Genomic DNA, 16622 nt, shown 5'->3' on the forward strand with positions numbered 1-16622 from the left:
CCCTCAAATTTTAAGAAACAGGAAATAGAAGAGTTAAGAATTTGGTACATCAAAATATCCAACTTTAGTCTTTTTTATTTTTTCAAAATTTTAATTTATTTTCAATTAATTTTTTGAAATATAAAGAAGTTTATTTTTTAATTGAAACATTGTACATATTTATGGGGTACAGAGTTATACTTCAATACATGTACACAATGTGTGATTGTCAAATCAAGGTGGATGTCATATTCATTGTTGCAAAAATTTATCACTTTGTGGTAGGAACATTTGAGCTCTTCTATTCTAGCCATTTGAGAACATATAATAAATTATTGTTAATTATAATGCCTAGCACTACTGTATATCACTAGAACTTATTTTTCCTATCCAGCTGTAATTTTGTGTCCATTAACAAACCTCTCCCTGTCCTCCCTACCCACTCCCCTTCAAACTGGAATCCGATCGAGTATCTAGAGCTAACTACTAATTTACAGGAAAGATAGGGGACAGAGGAATATGTTAAATTACGTTTCAAGGATACAGTGACCAAATTCAGTCTGTGAGAAACTACAAGACAACCCAGTTTCTTCCAATAAATCAGTTGTATGTAAAAAAAAAGAGATGGAGCAAGAATCTATAGATTGAAAGCAATTTGAGATATAGTAACCATTTGTAATATATGGAGTATATTGGGCCCTTCATTCCTGATTTCCACACTTAACCAAAGAAATCTGGATACCAGTTATTAGAGATATTAAGAAATTATTGTTGATTTTTATTTAGGGGTAATAATGCTAGTAAGTTAAACTCTACATTTCAGAGCTAAACACTGAAATATTTACAGATGAAATGATGTGATATCTGAGATATATGCTTCAAAAGTAATGGAAATAGGGGATGGAATGGATAGGGTTACATATGAAACAAGATTGGTTATGAATTGATAAAGTTAGTTTATGGGTTCATGGGGATTTTATTATATTATTCTGTCTACATTTGTATGTTTGAAATTTCCATTGTAAAAATCTTTTTAAAAAAACTAACATTAAAGAAATACACATGTGCTTTCAGGGTAGAAGTTATGACGAGGGATATTATAAAACAATGCATCCTCATTGATTTTCTTTCTTTTCTTTCTTTCTTTCTTTTTTTTTTTTTTTGGTGGCCTGCCAGTAAGGGGATCCAAACCCTTGATCTTGGTGTTAGAAGGCTGTGCTCTAACCAACTGAGTAACTGGCTAGCCCTTTCAGTGATTTTCATGCAGAGGCGACATTTCTCTGTGGTTATATTTCCTCAGATAGACATAGTATATATTCATTATAAAAGATGAAAACCATTCATAAATGTCACAATAGAAAGTGAAAGTCCCCTCCTTTAAGCAAATGATATTTTAAAATACTGAAAATTGTGATGTCATTTGCATATATTCTTTTTCCATTTTTGAAATGCACAAGAGAGATGAAATTTCTTTAGAGTTGAATAGTTAATTTAGATCTAGAATCAACTCTAGAAAGTTTCCTACTATATTGCATTGCTTTTGCTTTGCAAAAGGCTTATTAACATTTGTTCTGGAATTTAAAAAAATTCTGTACACATTAATCCATTGTGTAGTGAAAACTACAGATAAAGCGGCAATCTGGAATTTTCTAGTGTGCATCTACCCCTGCTTTTAGCACAGGTGGCAACTATGGATTAATTCTGGTGTGTTTAGGCCTTCCATGAAAGGAAATTTGAAACAGAGCTTAATGTTCTCAACAGTGCTAATTGGGAGATGTGGAGTGAGGGGATTTCCACTTTTAGTTAATAAGATCTCCAGGTCCATTTCCTCTTTGTTTTTGCATTTTCCCCAACTGTGAAGCAGCTGGAGTGAAGTAAAATGTGATTTCCTGCATTTAGGAGTGCAGGCGTTTCTTTTGGACTCTTATAATTGGAAGAGTGGAATGTGTATGGATTGAATTACCTACACAGCTGATTTAAACACTAGGTTTGTTTTGTTTTGTAATTAGTTCACTGCATTTGTGTTGGTAGTAGATTTGCTCAGATAATTTGAATTAGCAGATAACAGACTGAGTCAAAAGCAGGCATCTCTCTTAAGAGACCACTGCTTTAATTAACTGTGTAATTCTTTGCAAGCAGACTGAAAAACCACTAGTGGCAAATTGCATTCTGCCACATTAATTAAAATACTGTAGTTCCTTTGCAGATTCATAGTGTACAAATGCTTATCTTTTTGGTTGACGATTTAATCTGTAAAATTCCTCAGAATGAGAAAAGTGGGCAGAGGATATTTTGCAGGGTATGATAAGGCTATATTAAGTAGTGTGCCCATGTATCATGTCAACTATCCTTACATAGTTTCCCATTTCTCCCCTTAGAGTAACTGCCCCACAGTTTGGTCACAACCTGCCTCTCAGGCTTCATCTCATTACTCTCCTCTATAAACACCTGTGTCAGCCAGAGCCAGCTATTTACTGGCTCTGGACTGGTTTATTTTCTTCCTCTTCTTTTTTCCGTTATCTAAAATGTACTCCTATCTCCAAATCCTGTTTGTCCTTCAAGGCTATCTTAAGTATCTTTTCTGTTGTGAAGCCTTTCTTGACCTCTACAGTTTGCATTTATCTTTTCTTCCTTTGAACTTGTTGCATTTATTAACCCAGGCACACATTTTGCTATTAATCCTATACTATGTGTTTTTGTTTTAGTGTTTAGTCTTTCATGTCAGTGTCTTTTGTCATTTCAACCATATTAGAAACTCTTTGAGGGACAGGGCACCCTTTTTTGTATTTTCCACAATGCTTGGCATCAGTAGGTGTGCAATAAATATTGTTATTTATACATTAAATACTCCAATGTTTACATTATTGTCATAGCTACCATTTATTTAGTTATATTGCTTAATCTCTACCATAACTTTATGAAGAAGGAGTATTTTCTTTACTTCACAGATGGGAAAACTGAGGTTCAGAGAATTTCAGTAACTTGCCAAAGTTGCACAGTTTAAGTGATGAAGCCAGAAATTCAAGCCCAGATCTTAGGGCTCAGTAGTACATACTGTTTAAACTATACCAGTAATTCTTCCTCCTTATTAGGCTGATGTATATTTTTTGTTTTGGTTTTTTTGGCGGCTGGCCGATATGTAGATCTGAACCCTTGACCTTGGTGTTATATCACCACACTCTTAATCAACTGAGCTATCCAGCCAGCCCTGATGTATGTTTTTTGAGGATGGAAAAGGGCTTAACACTTAGCTTCTTATTGCTTGCTGAATTATGACAGCAGAGGAAAAAGTGTGCACACATGGATTAGCAGTAATTACTGGCAAGAGTAATGAAACAAATTCAAACTGTGTCAAAGTTCACAGGAAATTAGAATTTCCCTTAATCTCATTGATTACTAGTGGAATGACTCATCTTCCAGTTGTATGTTGCTCTTGAGTTATTGAGATATTTGTATAAGTTAGAAATGGGAGGGAAAACCACTGATAAGATGTACAAGACACGTCATTTGAGCTAATGAGTGTTCCTGGGATATCCCCAAGATTTTTTCTTTAAAGCAGTAAAAATATTTATTCATAGATGATAAAAGGACAATTAAAGAGAGAAAGAGAAGCCATAAACAGGCGCTGTTACATCTGAGTAATTCAAAGTACAGGGAGGACTGCCCTGTGTGGGTAAAAACTACTTTAATATACTTCTTATACTTTTTAAACTTTATTTTTAATTTTTATTTTATTGGAACATAGTTGATTGTACATATCTGTGAGGTACAGTATTGAATATCAATACCTGTGTAATATGCAGTGTTCAAATCAGGATAATTAGTATATTCAACTTTATAAGATGTAATTGATTTTTGTGGCCCTTTACCAATTCTGCCATTACCCCCCTCCCCCTCCCCCTTTCCCACCTCTGGTAACCTCAATTCTGTTCTCTTCTTTTGAAAGTTCAATGTATTATTGTGATTGTTGTATCTTACTTTATTTATTTATTTGTTTGTTTGTTTATTTATTTAGCTCTTACTTATAAGTGAGGACATGCAGTATTTCTCTTTTCTGTGCCTGGCTTATTTCACTTAACATAATTTTCTTGAAGTTCATCCATGTTGCTGTGAATGGCAGTATTTTATTCTTTTTTTTTTTTTTAATGGCAGAGTAGTATTCCATTGTGTAAATATACCACATTTTCCTTATCTAGTCGTCTGAAGATGGATGTTTAAGTTTGTTCCAAATCTTGGCTGTTATAAATGGAGCTGCAGTAAACATGGAGTACAGGTATCCTTTTGACATGATGATTTCCATTCCTTTGGGTATATACCCAGCAGTGGGATTGCTGGATCATGAGGCAGTTTTATCTGTAGTTATCTGAGGAACCGCCATACCATTTTCCATAATGGCTGCACCAATTTACAGTCCATCAACAGTGAGGAGGGTTCCCCTTTCTCCACATCCTCACCAGCATTTTTTATTCTCAGTTTTTTTTATGATAGCCAGTCAAACTGGGGTGAGGTGATATCTCAATGTGGTTTTGATTTGCATTTTCCTGATGCTGAGTGATGTTGAGCATTTTTTCATGTGTCTGTTAGCTATTTGTATATCTTCCTTTGAGAAATGCCTATTCAGCTCTTTTGCCCATGTTTTAATTGAATTATTTGTTTTTTTACTATTGTTTGAGTTCCTTGTGATATTCTGGATATTAATCCTTTGTCAGATGCATAGTTTGCAAATATTTTCTCCCACTCTGTAGGTTGTCTTTTTGCTCTGTTAATTGTTTCTTTTGCTGTGCAGAAGCTTTTTTAGTGTGATATAATCCCATTTGTTTATTTTTCCTTTTTGTCGCCTGTGCTTTTGGGCTTGTATTCATAAATTCTTTGCCCAGTCCTACTTCCTGAAGTGTTTCCTCTATGTTTTCTTTTAGGCATTTTATTGTTTCAGGACATGCATTTAAGTCTTTAATCCATTTTGAGTTGATTTTGGTATATGACAAGAGGTATGGGTCTAGTTTCATTCTTCTACATATGGATGTCCAGTTTTTCCAGCACCATTTATCGAAGAGGCAGTCTCTTCCCCAGTGTATGTTATTGGTGCCTTTGTCGAAGATTAGTTGGTTGTAAGTATTAGGGTTGATTTCTGGGTTCTCTGTTCTGTTCCATTGGTCTGTTTGTCTGTTTTTATGCCAGTATCATGCTGTTTTGGTTTCTATAGCTTTGTAGTATAATTTGAAGTCAGGTAGTGTTATGCTTTTGGCTTTATTTTTTTTGTTCAGGATTGCTTTGGGTATTCAGGGTCTGTATTCTTGCCTCTCCTATTTACTGTTTGACTTTTTCACCTTTTAGTTATCTTTCAGGGTAAATCACTTCCCATATCCTTTCTGCCCTCCACATGGATCTACTTTCTTACTACCATGGTACACAGAGATTTACTGTATACTTCTTTAACATTAGTTACATATAGTGTTATTGAACTTAGGCACTAGAAATTCCAGAAATGAAAAAAATCTACCTTCATTATTCTCCCTTCCCTGCTTCTATCTGATTTTTAGTTGTTGTTGTTAAAAGAGAAAGAAAAGGACCCAAACCATTTGCTTTTCTTTTTAAATTAGCAATAGAATTGAGTATAGATGATAGTAAATTCTGGTTTGTTTTTATGTGAACATTTAAAACTTTGATGGCTTTTGTAGGAATGACTGATAAATTGTTTTTGATTCATAAACAAAAGAAATAGCTCATTCAGCTCAGTGAAGTCATGAGTAAGCTGGAAAATGAAAATTGAGATCCAGTATTTTTTATGTAGTTATTATCTTGGTCTTCTTTCCCTCTGTATCTAAATTTTCCCACAGGATTGTTTTGAGGATAGATCAGAAGACATATGTACATTGTAAAGCATAAAGTAATCTTCAAGGATGCACTACAAGCAGTCCCCAGCAGAGAAGACTTGATTTTTTTTTTTTTCATAAAAAGATGACTGGTAAGGGGATCTTAACCCTCAACTTGGTGTTGTCAACACCACGCTCTTCCCAAGTGAGCTGACCTGACATCCCTATATAGGGATGCGAACCCATGACCTTGGTGTTATTAGCACCACACTCTCCCAAGTGAGCCACGGGCCGGCCTTAAGACTTGACTTTTAAACCACATATAAATGCAAATTACAAGAGGAATGGTCTCGTGGGAGACGGGCTGAATGGTCTCTTTGGCCTCTGAATCAGAACACTTGGAACAACTGAAATGTATACATGCTTTTTTACACATATGGAGGCAGCTAGGTTATTAGTCCTTATAGGGATCCCTCTGCTCTACTGCCATATGAAGACAGGAGTCCATTTCTTAGTCAGGAACAGGAAGCAGAGGGAATTATTCTCCTGGTATCCTGTGTGAAAACCTGAAGAGTTACAGATGGTGGCAAATTTATTGGTAAAACTTGTGCTAGTACTGCTTACCTAAAGCACACGAGGGGACTTTTGTAGTATAGATTTTTTGTAGTTAAATCATTTAATTTTATTGAGTCCTTACAATATCCCTTTGAGGTAGGTATTAATAGCTCAAGTGTATACCTGAGGTACCAGGGGCCCAGGAAAGTGAAGTGACTTGACCAGTGAAGGGGCTTAAATATTCTACATGTTTCCTTCCAAGGAAGGAGGGAAGTTAGGCACTATGTTAGTACTTTAAGCACTGTGCAGGTTCCTGGTTGGTTGTGAATCAGAGGGGATTTCCAAGATGTGTAAGCATGGATGAACTCTTTGAAGTGAAAGCAGAATTTTAAAAAAGGCAGGGGGCGGGAGGGAATGGGGTTTAATAGCACCAACAGCATTTTGGGGTTTGCAGCATCCAGGCCTTGTTTTGCCTTTCTTTGCCTGATTTGTTCTTTTCTAATTTGGGAACAAGATTCTACAATTATAAATATTTTGTCTTTTTGTCTTTCTCTTAGCTGTTCTCTATAAATCTGACAGGATAAGATATGAAAGGGAAGGAGAGTGGGATTAAAAAGAATAGAGCTTATTGTTCTACCTAGAAATTCAATTTTTAGACTATCTTTACTTGAGTTAGATCTATTTCCCCAAAGCTCAAGCAAGATTTAAAAAATAACTTTATACTTGTGAGTAAATTCCATTCTGTCTGTTAAGTGGGGAAAATAACACCCATCACATAGAGGAATAAGAATTAATATATATAAGGCACTTTGAATATTTGTTTCATCATAGTTTTGTGATCTGCATGGCACATGGAAAGCACTATACAAAGTTTGTGTTATTATTATTATTTGACCTCAATGTATATAGGATCTTTTTCTTTAACCTCAAAATTAAAAACTTTGTGGAGAGGAGTTTTTCATCGTTTCCCTGAATCTCATGAGTCCCTAAAGACTTACCTGTTTTTTAATCTTAGGAAAGTTTTATTTAAAAAAAAAGAAAGATTAATTCTTATCTTTTTGTTCTTATTTATTCCTTGGGAACACGTTTGTGAGGCTTAAGTTGGATCTCTTTTCTTCTGTCCTTTATATCATGTTCTTTCTCCTAACATTCTTTTTGTTCCTTTCTTCTGCATTCTCATAGAATTTCTCATAGTTTGTGCTGCATTTCACAAGATTCATGTTCTAGTATATCAGTTCTAATCTTTTCTGCTTTCACTGCAGATTTTAATTCTCTCATGTTTTGGGATTTTTTTACATTTCTCCTTTATTTTTGCCAGATACCTTTGCATCTCTTGCTGTTCTCTCCTTAAAGCTCATTGCTCTTTCTTCAGAGATGTAACCAAGTTTGTCCTCTTCTTGGAGGGATCCAGGCAGAGATCTTCTAAATTATGTTAGAGTTTTAGAAATATACCCTTACCTGAATCTTTAAGGCAAAACTCCTAACATATGTTGCAGTATCTTTCATTGGCCTGTAATGGACTTCTTTTCCATATAGAATCATCCTTGAATGAAAAGAGATCCATTAATGCTCAGCATTTGCCAGTAGGATAGAGTATACTTAACCCTTCCTTGTCCCTTTGGATGCTGGCAGTATCTGCCTTTCAGATATAGACCTGTCAGGAAATTGATTTAATTTATCTGGTGAAGATATGCTGCATGGAGATGGTATATGTTTTCACTCTGGTTTATCTAGTGAGATGTGATTTGTAGTTCTCCTCTCAACAGTATATGAAAGACTGCTCCTTGGTGACATGTCCTTGTCTCAGCAGATTTTCAATCCCTTTGCTTGTTTATACCACTTCTCATTAGATGATAAAGTGTCAAAAGATGCTGTACTCTCCTACCTGTTTCTGCCTTGTAGAAAGGATTAGGATATGAGGATGTAAAAGGATATTTCATTAGGATATAAGAGGACAGCTAATAGGCCACCTTGATTGGGTGGTGAAGGAAACTTGCTTGGAAGATGTTTGACATGTGATGAGATTCACTATTTTTTTCTGTTTAGTGCAGCACTTGTTCCTAAAAGTGAGTTAAAGTTTTCTTCCTACTTTACTTTTGGCCACCTCTTCTTTGTGTCAAAAGCTGGAGCATTGTGCTGAAATAGTTGTCTCAGGAATTGCCATTGGTCATTTGGTTAGTAGAACCCCCCCAAGCTCTTTACCTTAGAGTGCTGTTGCCAGTTCTTAATTATCTGTGGGCATTTTAGTGGAAAGTTGAGAGGAGAATTGCTGTTTGTTACTTTGTTAACTAGGATCTTTACTGTATACAGTTTACTTCCCTTAACACATCATAAGCATTTTTCTCTGTTATGTTGTCCTCATAACCATTCTTAATAGCTATATGATAGTTCATTCCATATATATATATATATATATATATATATATGGAATGTACTGTACTTAAATATTACCATTGTTGGACAGTTAGGTTATTTCTAATTTCTTACTATAGTAAATAATATTTTGATGAGCTTATTACATGCTTGAGGTTTTTTAAATATACAGCACTCCAGAAATATATGTTTAGCACTCAAAATAAAATTACTGGATCAAACAGAAAAGTGATATTTTGGGCTTTTTATACATGTTGCCAATATAACTTGCCAGAAGAGTTGAACCAGGAGGGTAAGAGAACTGTGGTACATTTTTTATATGTTTACCCCTCACAACAACCCTGCAAGGTAGCAGTTGTTATCTCTTTTTATCAATGAGGTTTATAGCAGTTACCACTTGCCTAGTGTCACCAATAAGTGGCAGTACTCATGACCAGACCCAGAACTGATTCCAAAGCATGTCGTCTTTTCACACCATGCTGCCACTCAAAGAGCTTGCAGTTTGATTGGCAAAATACAGACTAAAATGTGTTTTGTTTTTTTCTTTTTAATAAAGCATAGCTCCCTAGAGTAAAAGATGTCAGAAGGCAACTCAGGAGTAATTTGCAGGTCTTCCTTTGCCTATCTCCTGAGTTTTTGGTGTTTCCCAGGGCTACAATTTCCTGGAATTTCCTTCCTTTTCTTTTTTTACTCTACTCACTCACCCTGTATATTTTCACCTACTCCTTTGGTTTTCTGTACCACCTGTATGCCAGTGACTCACAGATCTATATATCTCTAGCCCTTGCATTCTTACCAAACCTCTAGCTTCATATTGAACATCTTACTGAAAAACATTCTGTCAGTGACAGGGTAAGAGTGGTAAACTATTTCATTTTGTTTGTCTGAAAATGTCTTTATTTTGCCTACTTGAATGATGATTTAAATGTATAGAATTTAGTATTTTCCCTCAATACTTTGAAGATAGTATTCCATTGTCTTCTGGTCTCCATTGTTACGGTTGAGAAGATTGCTTTCCGTCCAATTTTTGTTCCATTGTAGATCATCTCTATTCTCATTTTCCTTAAGATTTTTTTCTCTTCTGCTGTTTTACTATATTGTGTCTAGGTGTGAATGTATTTATTTTTCCTGCTTGGGGTTCACTGACCTTTTTTTAATCTGAGATTTCATGTCTTGATTCAGTTCTGAATAATTTTTAGCTCTTATATCTTCAAATATTGCTTCTCCTGAAATTCCTATTAGACTTTTGTTGAACCCATTTACTCTCTCCATGTCTCTTAATCTCTCTTTCATATTTTTCATCTCTTTATGTATCTGAATTATATTCTGGGTAACTTCTTTAGCTCTGTCATCCAGTTTACTACTTTTTACTTTGGATGTATCTGTTCTTTTCTCTACCCACCCATTTTGAGTTTTTCCCCATTGTTTTACTAATTTGCAGACCATAAAATTCACCCATTGTAAGTGTACAGTTTAGTGATTTTGAGTAAATTTGTACATTTGCATGACCATCACTACAATACAGTCTTGGAATACTTCTATTGCCCCCAAAAGTTTCACATGCCTTTTTGAGGTCAGCTCTGCTCCTACCCTCAGCCCAGGCAGCCATGATCTTCTCTCTATCTCTCTAGTTTTGTCTTTACTAAAAATTTCATACAAAGAGGATCATATAACATGTTATATTTTTTGTCTTCTTTCACTTAATATAATGTTTGTTTTTATAGTAGACTTAGTTTTAAATATATTTTTGAATTCATTTGTGTTGTTACATGTATCAATAGTTCCTTTTCATTCCTGAGTAGTATTCTAGTATATGAATATACCAAAATTTAGGTATTCACCAGTTGATAGACATTTGGATTTTCCCCATTCATTTAGTTTCAGTTATTTTAGAATTTTAATGTTAGAACGTCTCTTTCAAATTTTCGTCATCATTTTTTCATGGTCTCTGTCGTTTTTTATGGTTTTGATTCTTCTATATTTTAATTGTTTTTACATAATTCTTTTATATTGTCTCTTAGATTTTTCCATTATCATTTGCCCTGAGTTCTTTGTGCTCTCACCCTTCTGTTGTGTCAGAGGACTTTCACACATGGTGGATTGTTTCCTATTGTGTTTTGTAATTTTGAACAGGTTAGTTCATTTTTAGAGAGGTTTGTTCTTTCTATGAGAATCCCTTTGTGGCCTGGATTGTTGATAGTATCTCTCTAGAGAGGTTTTGTGTTTGCTTCTGCCAAGTGCCTAAGAGATATTACTGGCCCAGAACCAGTTTTCATGTTAATTTCTCAGGTGGTAGCATGATGATTTTTTTTTTTTTAATCTCATGTATAGTTTGTCTAAATTTGTACTACAAACTTGTTTAAGACATAGGCCTGAAGTTTCTTTTTCTTAAGGGATTTTTTTTTTCTTACTTAGATCCCTGGTAGAGATAGAGAAGCTTTTTGTATTAGGTTTTTAAACTAGTGTACCAATTTGTAAAGGCTTCTGTTTTATTCAGGAGTTCACTTCTACTTTCTCCCCTCATTTGAACCCAGGGTTTGATAGGTCTCCAGTTCCCAAGGGAGTATAAAAAGTAAAACCCCTCTTTGCTAATACCCTTCCCATTTCTCCTCTACACTTCTCCCCTAGGCAACATTAGTATCAGCTCTTATCCTTACCATTCTGACTTTCAGATCTGGTTTCATCTCTGGCACTAAGAGATTTATTTCTCTTTTTTTTCTTGCAAGTTCAACCATGAATTAAAAGTATTTTTGTTGTATTTTATCCAGCCTTTTTAGACTTCTGTAGCAGAAGGTTTTTTTGTTTGCTTTTCATCTTATTGGATTCTGAAAACTCAGATAAGTTTATAAGTATTTTTTTAAATAGGGTACTATACTATAGTAATTATAGGTAATGAAATAACTATATACTAAAAGAAAAACATCTCCTAAAACATAACTTCCTATTAAATGAGTATAAGCTTTCTAAATTTTTTATTTTAACAAGATTTGATAAGTGTTTAAAATTTCTCTAGCCTCCATTTTAGTTGTTAGGTTACAGTGACACTTTCTGGACACGTGGCTTCATTTTTCCCTAGCTTTATTAAGGCAGTCAGATTAGTGTTCTTTTTATTTAGGATTTATTTGTATCCCATGGTTTAAAGAAGGCATGTAAAGGAATTTGGCCATTAGATGCAGAGATGCATTTTTTAATTGTTGTTCCCATGTTAAGAGCAATGTTTTCAACCCAAATAGCTGGTATTCCCCTGTTTTTCCACATCCACTATGACTACAGCCAGTTATTTTAATACTCCTTTTTTTCTGATCTTTAGAAAATGTTATCTAGTATCTGCAGTACAGTGGAGGTACCTAACATGATCACTTTCTTTTATGCTGTAAAATTCGTATGTGCATTATTGTATTCCTCCTATTTCCCCATAGTTACTATTAAGACATTAACTAAATAAATGAGAGAGATCTGTTTTGAATTTGGTGAGATTTGTATCAAAGTCTCAGAATAGAAGTAAAACATCATGAACATGGACCATCAGTCCCCCCAAATTGAAGATCTTTTAACCTCTTCTTGTAGAAAGATAGAAAAGAAGTTTTAGCATCTCTTTGCAGATCATTTATTGAGAAAAATCACTTGCTTAACCTGTTAGTTTTTTCACATAATGTAGGAGGAGGAAAGTTCTACTGCCATGCATGTTGTGAGACTCATTTATAACTATGACGTCAGCTCTTTGATGGCAGATGCTGGAGTCACCTCTATTCTAGAGCTCATGTGTCATGTATAGTGTATAAACCTTGCCATTTTAAAATTTCTTTCTTGTTGCACATCTTTGGATCATTTTATTCATTTGTGGTTAGGTAACAACAGCAAAACAACATATATCAGTTCTGCTTCATTGATTTTTATAAGAGGTTGGATAAGGTAAGGAATTTAAAACTTTCAGTGAACTGTTTTAGAATGATTTTTGCATTTATTTACTTTTTCCTGTATTGTCAACAAGCAAGAGCTGATTTTTTAAAATGGAAACTCAAAGCACAATTGCATAAGGACTTTATACTTATTCTTTCAGCTTCCAAATTGCCCAATTGTTAATCCTCAAACATGCAAAGCTCTTTTGTGTCCATTCAGGGCCTTGGCAGTTGTTTACCTTTCATAGAAGGCTTTTACCCAAGAGAACATGGTTTAATCTCTCATATCATTCAAGCCTCTGTTCAAACGTCACCTCATCAGAAAGGCTTTTCTCTGTTCACCATACCTAAACTATAGAGGGACTAGGGAGAATGGTGCTAACACCTTGTTCTGTTTAATTTTTCTTGAAGGCACTTTTCTCTAGCCAAAATTAGATATCTGTTTACCTTGGTGTTGCTTGTTTCCTCGACTAGTAAATACACTCCTTGAAGGCAGGGAATTTGTTCACTGTTCTGTTCCTAGGAATTAGAGCATTGTTTGGCACATAGTAGGTACTCAAAAAAAATTTGTTGACTGACCAGGTGAATATATTATACTTGTGATCTAAGGGTAGAATCCAGCCTACAAATGTTATTTGTTTGAACTTCTTTATGTTTTACTTTTTAAAAAAGTTATTTGACCTGACAAATTCATTCCTAGGTATTCTAAGAGAAATGAAAACGTACATCCATGCAAAATTGTACACAAATATTCATAACAGCATTATTTATAATAGCCAAAAAGTGGAAACAACCCAAATGTTCATCTGCTGAAGAATGAATAAATAAGAAATGATATATCCATATGTCAGTTCTTAATAATGGAATATTATTTGGCAATTAAAAGAAGTGAAGTACTGATTCCTGCTATAGCATGGATGAAACTTGAAAATATGCTAAGTAAAAGAAGCCAGACACAAAAGACCACATATTTATATGATTCAGTTTATATGAAATGCTCAGAACAGGCAAATCTATAGAGACAGAAAGTAGATTAGTGGTTGCTTTGTAGTGGGTGGGTGAATGGAAATTGAATGCCAATGAGAACTGGGTTTCTTCTAGGAGGGACGAAATGTTCTAAAATTAAATGGCGATGATGTTGCACAACCCTGTGAATTGAATTGTACCTTCAAATGATGAATTTTATGGCATATGAATTATATCTCAATAAAGTTGTTAAAAGAATTTCTTTTATTGATAGCCAAGAACAAAAGATTAAAAAATTGGTGGATTTTCATATCCCAGACCATTAGCCAATGTGCAATCAAGTACAATCCCAGCAGTAGCCTTAGAAATAAATAATTGTTCTTTATTTGAATTTACCCTCCCTTAAAACAGCTAAGCTTGCAGATTTTGTAATTCCCTGTTATTTTGTAGTTCTTATTTTGCTATCTTAGTAGGTCAGCTCTCTCTTGTCATGCCTTATCCGCAGAGCCTATTCAGTGGCTTTTGAGTGGAAGATATAAATATGTTTAGTTTGAAATGTGAGCATCTTAAGAGCCAACTGAAAGTATTACAGAGAATCCCTGACTAGCAACATAGTAAGTGAAGTTTTAGTAATGGGTAAAAAAGCAATCCAACATCCTGGATTTTTTTGTTGCTCTGGTAGAAGACATGAGGATCATCTTTGGATGGGGATTTTGTTATATATCCTGTTGATTGTACAGAGACTCCTGAGACTCACCTTTCAAAAAAAACCATCTCAAGTATACCCTTTTTCATTCTGTGATTTTAAGGGATCTCCAAGTCTTTTCAACATCGTAAAATATCAGAACTAGAAGGGAATTTTATAAATTATATAGTTTAACTGAGTTTTACAGATGTAAGTAAACAAAAGCCTCTTGATGACAGAAGAGGAACTACAAATTTTAAATCTTTGTTTTCAGCACAGTCACATTGGTAGACTGGCATATCTGAGGTTCACTTCTCCTTGGCTTACAGAATGGGATTTAGAGATTTTGATGTTTCATTCTCATCACGACTATCACGTGGATCAGTTTAGCAGTCCAGATAGGCTGGCTACAGATCAAATTAAATTGCATATGAAAGTACTTTGTGAAATGTAAAGCACTATGAAGTTATAAGGTGTATCAGATAATTATATGCAGTTTCATCCATTAGGCTGGCTTTTCGCATTTCATTTTGAGAGTACCTTTGTGTGTGTGTGTGTGTATTTACAAGGGATGAATATTTTGAATTATCAAAACAATATAAAAGTTGTTGCAGTGTGTTTATAATAAAGTCCTTACTAAATTCTTATTACTGTTTCATCTAACTTTTTTTTAGGAACTTAAGAGATTTGAGAACTTTGTAAAATCCTCTCCTCCTTTTGATATTGTCATTGATGGACTCAATGTTGCCAAAATGTTTCCTAAAGCTCGTGAGTCTAAAGTTGTAAGTACAAATTTCATTTTGTTATTCCACATCTCTAGAAACATTTATTGTACCCATTTGTGATCTTCCTTGGTGTTCTTAGCTCTCCATTTTTCCTTCCATTAACACTAAGCTTCTAACGATGCCACAGTGACCAACCACTCATCTAAGATTCACTGTTTTCATCTCTGGCAAGTAAGTAGCTCTTAAGGACCGAGAGTAAGAAATTAAAAGAGTAAGCAATTAAAAGAAAGACTAGGTAGGGTTTTTTCAAGATGGCGGTGGCTGCGGCGGATGGCGCGGAGTAGCTGAGGTGGAAAAGGCGGCCACTGGGCCTCAGGCAGCCGAGAAACTTGTGGACCTTCCTCTCGCCATCTCTTAAGGGAGGACCGCAGCTGCTGGCCGGTCGTGGGGGGTGACTGCCACTTTGCCCCCGACAGGAGAGGCTGCCTCACTTACAGGCAACAGCTTTAAAGTGTGGAGCAGGAAAAGAACTGTTTCTTAGCTGCAAAAGTGAGTCTCGAAACAGGGAACATGGCGCCAGGGCTGCTGAGGATGCAGACAGGATCCCGGAGGCCGGGGCCATGCTAAAGGCGGCCAGCTGCCCTATTCAGGATTCGAGGTTTCAGGCCGGCATTAAAGAAGATTCCTGGCAGTGCCCGAGCCGCGCTGCGACTGAACAGCCCGAGGCAGCAGCGGCCGAGAACGGGAAAGGCAACAAACCAGAGACAGAGAGTGAGCACCAGACCTGGCACAGCACTGTGAGTGACCCATGGCTCAGCTCTGTGCGGGGGGCTGACGCCCACCCGGCTCCCGCCTGCATCGCCAGGCCACTCATCGCCCGCGGGCTGCCTCCATTTTCCCAGGTGCTGGCAGCTCCGCCCGGCTCGGCCGTCACTGAGCCTTCCCACTTGCTTGGCCTGGCGCAGGGCTTTCCGGAGCCTGTGGGCCGGCCTCCCCTCCCACTCCATCCGCGGTTCTCTGGCGGGGCTGGTGGCGGGGGGCGTCCCTGGCCAGTGTCGGGAGGGCAAGGAAGTACGGGCGGGCCGACTGTCACTCCACCACACCCTGGACTCCGGCCCCCGGTAAACTTCCTGTTACTGGGAGGCAGATACCATCTCTGTGGCCACCAGTTCGGAAAAAAGCCTAACGAATTTCTGGTTGGGAATAGTGTGGTAGGAGAGTTCCCAGGTCCGCTTGAACCTGCCGGAGAGCTGGTTGCAGGCGGGCGCTAGATTCGGTCTATGCCAGGGGGATACAAAGGTGAACAAGACCCGAGAAAGATCTACACAGTGCTACAAAGGCACCCAGAGCGACCGGTCGTCTGTGCCTAGCAGAAACCTGGTAGACTTCCTGGGCGAGGCGGTGCCGAGCAGGGTCTTGAAGGTCCAGCTGATAGACGAGGGGTGCAGAAGACACCCCATCCCAGCACAGTGCGCACAGAGTGGGGAGACGTGCGGCCAGGGAGGCGGAGACTGGACAGAAACCACACACCCGGTGGGGTCGCCACTGCACGATCCAACAGCCTGGGCCAGAGCACACGGAACGGGGAGAAGTCCTGCACAGGAAGTGAAAGCTCGACAGAGATCAC

The 16622-nt window shown here is 36.7% G+C and overlaps 1 protein-coding gene across 2 annotated transcripts in view; it reads left to right on the plus strand.

The window, feature by feature from the left end:
- Nucleotides 1-16622, plus strand: part of PRORP (protein only RNase P catalytic subunit) — a 124996-nt gene that overhangs the window by 24549 nt on the left and 83825 nt on the right. The window contains exon 4 of one of the 2 annotated variants that reach the window (XM_063091233.1): nt 14945-15052. The exons of the other annotated variant lie outside the window; for it this stretch is intronic. Coding sequence (XP_062947303.1) covers nt 14945-15052 — 108 coding nt within the window. The remainder of the gene's footprint in view (nt 1-14944; nt 15053-16622) is intronic. 2 annotated transcript variants of the gene reach the window in all.

This window comes from Cynocephalus volans, chromosome 3 (assembly GCF_027409185.1).
Source record: "Cynocephalus volans isolate mCynVol1 chromosome 3, mCynVol1.pri, whole genome shotgun sequence".
Lineage (NCBI taxonomy): Eukaryota > Metazoa > Chordata > Mammalia > Dermoptera > Cynocephalidae > Cynocephalus > Cynocephalus volans.